At 31.9% G+C, this 5,598-nt stretch overlaps 1 protein-coding gene across 1 annotated transcript; it reads right to left on the reverse strand.

Annotated features, from left to right (window-relative positions):
• Nucleotides 1-2,966: 2,966 nt before the first annotated feature.
• LOC149886407 (uncharacterized) lies at nt 2,967-5,281 on the reverse strand. Its single transcript, XM_090094204.1, has 2 exons — nt 4,699-5,281; nt 2,967-4,595 (listed from the first exon to the last, which is right to left on the reverse strand). Exons 1-2 carry the CDS (start codon nt 5,279-5,281, stop codon nt 3,208-3,210), a joined length of 1,971 nt encoding a protein of 656 aa, XP_089950330.1. The 3' UTR covers nt 2,967-3,207.
• Nucleotides 5,282-5,598: the final 317 nt, after the last annotated feature.

A 5,598-nucleotide genomic window follows, 5' to 3' on the forward strand; every position in this document is an offset into this window, starting at 1 on the left:
TCTATATATTACTTTAATTTTCAAAATTAATAAAAGCATTTCATAATATATTGAAAGGATTTTTAAAAATTTGAAAATAAAAGCTATTTACGTTTTATTAAAAACTTTCAAAGTTCTTACTTTGAATTATTTATCTCCTTCAAAAATTAAGGAGGAGCTGGAGCATTGATTACTCACCGAAAACTTGTGCGTCCTACTAAATAGAAGATAACTTCTAAAGAGTAAGAGCTTCATCTATTGTTCAATTTGTTTTTTTGTTAACTTTAATGCAATTATTCCCGAAAAAGATTTTTACATGGACATTATTTTTGGATTGCAATCTGCATATCAGCACCTACGGTTGGAGTTAAAGTTTTATTTACAACAACTACGTAATGTAATTAACGTTATCATCTGTTTAAGATGATAACGTTAAGTACATTACGTAGTTGTTGTTTCTCGTTTCATATATATATATATAAATATATATATATATATATATATATATATATATATATATATATATATATATATATATATATATATATATATATATATATATTTACTATTTTTAATTGGTATTTAGAATTAAATAAATTTGGTTAATAAGTTTGCTTGTTTGCTTTTATAATTTTTTAAAAGGTACTTATTTTCATGTCTGCATTTAGAAATAAGCTCAGTTTTTTTTATTTAGTAAATTTTCTTGATCTAAATAAGTCATTATTTCAAACTTTTTTGTTAACAAAATATACATTTTTGAGATATGTTATTTTAGGCAGATTTTAGAATAGACCAGTTTAATTTAAAGTTAATATTTTTTTTTTTTAGTTGCCAAATATATTTTGACAGCATAGTCTCTTTTGAATACTTTTCATGATTTTTTTAATTTTTTAATGTAGTTGATGGAACTTCCTGGTCAAAGAAATCAATTACTATTTTACAATGCTTGCTATATAACTAAAAAAAAATTATTTACAAGTATATTTTATAATTATATAGAATATGATTTATTTTACTACAGGAGGATGGATCCTGCTTAAATACAACACATTGAAATTTGACTGATACCATGTTTAATTTGTATAGTAAAGATAAATAAAACTGGAGAAAATGAAGAAAAAGAAAATGTTTATTTAACAAGAATGAAAGTATTGCGAGAAAGAAAAAGATTTAGATTGAAAATAAATAAATTAATAAAATCAGCAGTAGTTTTTAGTAGACTGTGGACAAAACGAATTTAACCAATTTGTTTGGAAGAAATAGAAATCGATTTATTAAATTCTTTTGTAGTAAAATTATTATTATTCAAAATACATTACAAATCAATAACAACAAATGCATGGACATTAGTTGAATTAACAAGTAATTTACATAAATTTATTAAAAGCAGCTAAATAAGTTCAAAGATTATGGTAATTGTTGAATGTTTACATATATCAAAATGAATTGGAAAAACCTTTGCAATTGGTTTTGAAAACATCCTTTGTGCACACACACACACACATATGTGTGTGTGTGTGTATATATATATATTTATATATATATATATATATATACATGGTTCGTACTGTTCCTGGAAAAGCTGGAAAACCTGGAAAATTAGCCAATTTTGGCTAAAGTCATGGAAAACCTGGAAAAGTCAGGGAGTTTTTATTTTTTCTTCAGATAGTCAGGGAAAAGTCAGGGAATTCTGTTTGAGAAGTTTTACAATTAAGCTATTATGTTTCTGTTGGTGCTACCCATTTATTTTGACAATTAAAAAATACCCTAGAGTATTTCACAGGAAGGCATGTGATCGAACATCTTTATGTGACCACACATATATGTTATTTTTACAATTTGACTGCGGCTTTTTAACTTTTTATAAAGTTGAATATTTTTTAATACTAAATATTTAGGTTTTCTTGAAGATTATCTGAAACTAAAATTTATGTGAATAATATTTAGATTTTTCTTGAAGATCATCTGAAACTTCTTAGTGTTCATTCTTAGTCATCCTTAATAATAAGATCCATACTAATATGTATAATAAAATCCAAACTAACATCCAACTTATTTAATAGCTAAGTTTTATAAGTTTTGTCATTCAAAGCATGTATAGTTTTAGCATTTCATAACAATAGTAATTTTAAACATTTTATAAAAACCATTGCAAATCTTGAAAATGGTCAGGGAAATTCATTTGATTTTTCAAAAATGTAATGGAGAAATCAGGGAATTTTATATAAATATTTGGCTACGAATCCTGTATATAAGTACACACACACACACACACACACACACACACACACACACACACACACACACACACACACACACACACACACACACACACACACACACACACATATGTGCTGCCAGTTTCTCTTTTCAGAATCGTCAAGAAGTCTTTCTCTTTCCTTGTTCTTTAAGAACATTAAGCACTTTCTTTTTTCTATATTCTATTCTGAACATTGAGCACTAACTTTGTAAAATACACTAATACAATTTACATCCAATTTAAGAAATCTATTGCAAGTAATAAGTATTCAAGATTTGAATAATAAATAATGTGGTTTGTTATAAATCATTATACTATATACTAATTCATAACATGTTATGAGCTCATGATATATACTCAAAAAATTAGAAAATTTTCTTGTCGGACTTTTTTAGTCACCGCTTTATTATAAACGTTTAGAGAAATCCCGCGGGATCTGAACGGCACAATTTTATGTTACCCTCAGATAAACGAAACAAACCCGAAATTTACAGAGACTGGCCTTAAACTACCTGAGATCACTGTTGTAAAAAATGACCAAAAACTACTTTGAGCTGACCCGAGAAAACTGCTTTGACAGGGTGAAACTACAATGTTTCCTGACTCCAAAAATGTAAAATTTGAAATCTAACTATTTCGTCCGAGAAAATAATTTCGATTTTTAGTTTTTAGTACTTTGCACAATAGGGCGAAATGACAGCTTTTCAATTTTTGCATTTTTACAGCATTCAAAAACTCTTCAAAATAAGCATTTATTACTCCAAAACATAACTGTCGAAAATTCACTTGAATAATAGTTTATTCTGACACAACTGATATAGTTTTTCATTAACAAGATGGAAATAATAAACACTTTCTTAAATAATTCTTTTAGTTATTCTAAGCCAAAACACAAAAACAACCTCTTGATTCTAAACACATAAAGAGCAAATGGTACATAAAATAAATTCTTCTCAGTATTTGATTCTTCACAAATGCTTGCTGTTGTAGTCCACAACACATGAAAGAAGCCTCTTTGCATACTCAGGATGATTGCGGTCTCTTTTGTATCTCTGCCAATGTGAGCTGAAATTATGATGCATTGATTCTGTTGCCTGCTCACTAAAGATCCCCAAGGGAGCCCTTTTGATCTCAATGAATTGCTTCACATGGAAGAAAACAGCATGAACTTTTGGAGTCACACTGATGTTCATGATTGCCAAATATGAGTCTCTGAAGCGATCAATTTTTTCAGAAAAGTCATCCTCCAGAACCATACCAAAATATGCTGTCACCACAGACTTAAACTTTCGAAGGGCATCAATGATTCCAAAGACTTGAAAAGCAGACTCAGTCTCTGCAATTCTTTGAAGAAGGTCAAGATTGCTGAGAAGCTTGTGACAGGCATTCCCTGCAAACTGCCCACCATGGTATGGTTCTTGTTGAATGTGGAGAGCTGAGGGCCACTTGACAACATTGGGCCAAACTTCTGTCATGGCTTTGTACATGTGATTGACCACACCAAGGAGAAGATGGAGTTCCATTGGTGGTATTAGCTCCAAGATGAGTTTGTTTTCAGAACCAGATAGCAAAGGCTCATGCACTACATTGCCAAAAGATCTTGCCTTTTTGATATCACCACCAGACTTAGCAAACTCTTGATAACAGGCAACAAGTGAGCCTAGTGTCCTCAAAGATCCTGATTGAGAAAGATGCTTTGATTCTGTGTTGCACCAAGAGCAAGGGTGAGTACTTGCATGGCTCTGAAGGCCACAAAGGATGTTGGCAAGTTTCATGTCGCATGAGACAACAAAGTTGACTTTGTCTAACTTGATTAAAGACAAGATCTGCCTCACATTTTCAAAGTTTTCTGGTAGTCCTTCTGATAAAGCCACAAGCATTTGACGCTTTACACTACTGTCTTTGGCAGTCCTCTGAGTTAAAAGTTTTTTCCGTGGTGGTGACCTTGAATCACAGTGAGAATCCAACTCCATGATGCCAAGAGAAACTTTCAGAAATCCTCCACCTCCATCAATTCCCAACTTGACAATATAATTCTGGAAAACTCTTCGAGAAAGCAGGACTTCATTCAAAAGCTTGGCAAGATCCTTGCAATGCACAACCACAAAGTCAGTGGAGTTACTCTCTGATAAAACTTGGATGCTGGTTTGAGTAAAAAACTCTGACAACTGTTTGCCAATGGCTTCAAACTTAGCTAGAAAACTAGTCTCCACAATCTTGGTGTCACTGACTCTGTTGATGGTTGATGCCAATTTCTTCATGCCAAGGTTGGACAGTCCTGTGTTTAGCTGAACTTGTACAAGATCTTCAGTTTTGATGCTGGGTCCAGGAAAAAGAGCTCTTGCACTTGAGCTTCCTAAAAATGAAATTATATTAACACTTTTTGTAATTTTAAGTTTTAAAATTAAAGGTATTCCCTCTGAACCTGCCATCTTTATATGTATATATAAAAGTATCACCTGTTTTAACTCTAAGTGGTGGGCCGCCTTTAGGATGCGATATTTTGGCAGTACCACCAGGTGTGGAAGGTTTAGTAGAGATGACTTGAGTAGCTATTTGCTCTGCAGCGAGTGGATCAACTGTAGCTAGCTGCTTGAGATTCTCTCTAAAAGTGAATGGAGTGCACTGATGTGGCAGACCTCTTCCAACTAGACTCAAACAATCACCACATCTTTGAGGGGTACAATCTTCCACAGGTTTAGAATAGTCCACTGGGCTCTTCTCATTCAACTTCAAATGTCCAACTTGACAAATAAGACAGTTGCAACCTTGATCTCTTGTTGGTGGTCTAACTTTTATAGATGAGAAAGGAAACAAAGGTGGCAGGTTAACATCTTTTCCTTCATCTTTTCTCCGAAGAATTGTTCGACATGAGTCACAAATGCCTCTTGGCACTCTGGTATCAGTCAAATCAAGACTTGTATGGTAATGCTTGAGGATCTTTTCAACAAGGAACTGTGTCAACTCTCGAGAGCACTTCTTCAGACACAAGACACAGACAGATTTCCGACAATCTTCGTGATTTTTTGAAAAATTTGGCATTTTGAAATTTTTCTCACACAACTGATAAGTGAAGCACTTTAAATAAACATGTTCACTGCCAATTCCCGGAATTTTTAGCTTGTTCACAATTTTGATGCAAAACTTAAAACAAACATGTTCACTGCCTATTCCCGGAATTTTTAGCTTATTTACAATTTTGATGCAACAAAATGTTTATAATATAGTTCAACCATGAACCTGTAGGTAAAATTTTATCTTCTGAGTTAAAATAAATACAAATTATACTTGCTATATAGACTGTTATGTTTTAGAGTAATAAATGCTAATTTTGGAGAGTTTTTGAATGCTGTAAAAAT

This window comes from Hydra viridissima, unplaced genomic scaffold (assembly GCF_058129835.1).
Source record: "Hydra viridissima isolate aposymbiotic clone 2 unplaced genomic scaffold, HvirCarnegie_v1 scaffold_7, whole genome shotgun sequence".
Taxonomy (NCBI): domain Eukaryota; kingdom Metazoa; phylum Cnidaria; class Hydrozoa; order Anthoathecata; family Hydridae; genus Hydra; species Hydra viridissima.

Excerpts from the sequence above, each read along its gene's own strand:
- LOC149886407 (XM_090094204.1), bottom strand. The coding sequence starts at position 5,281 with ATGCCAAATTTTTCAAAAAATCACGAAGATTGTCGGAAATCTGTCTGT. Across the intron at positions 4,596-4,698 it reads ACCACTTAGAGTTAAAACAG|GAAGCTCAAGTGCAAGAGCT; the intron begins GTGATACTTTTA and ends TTTCATTTTTAG.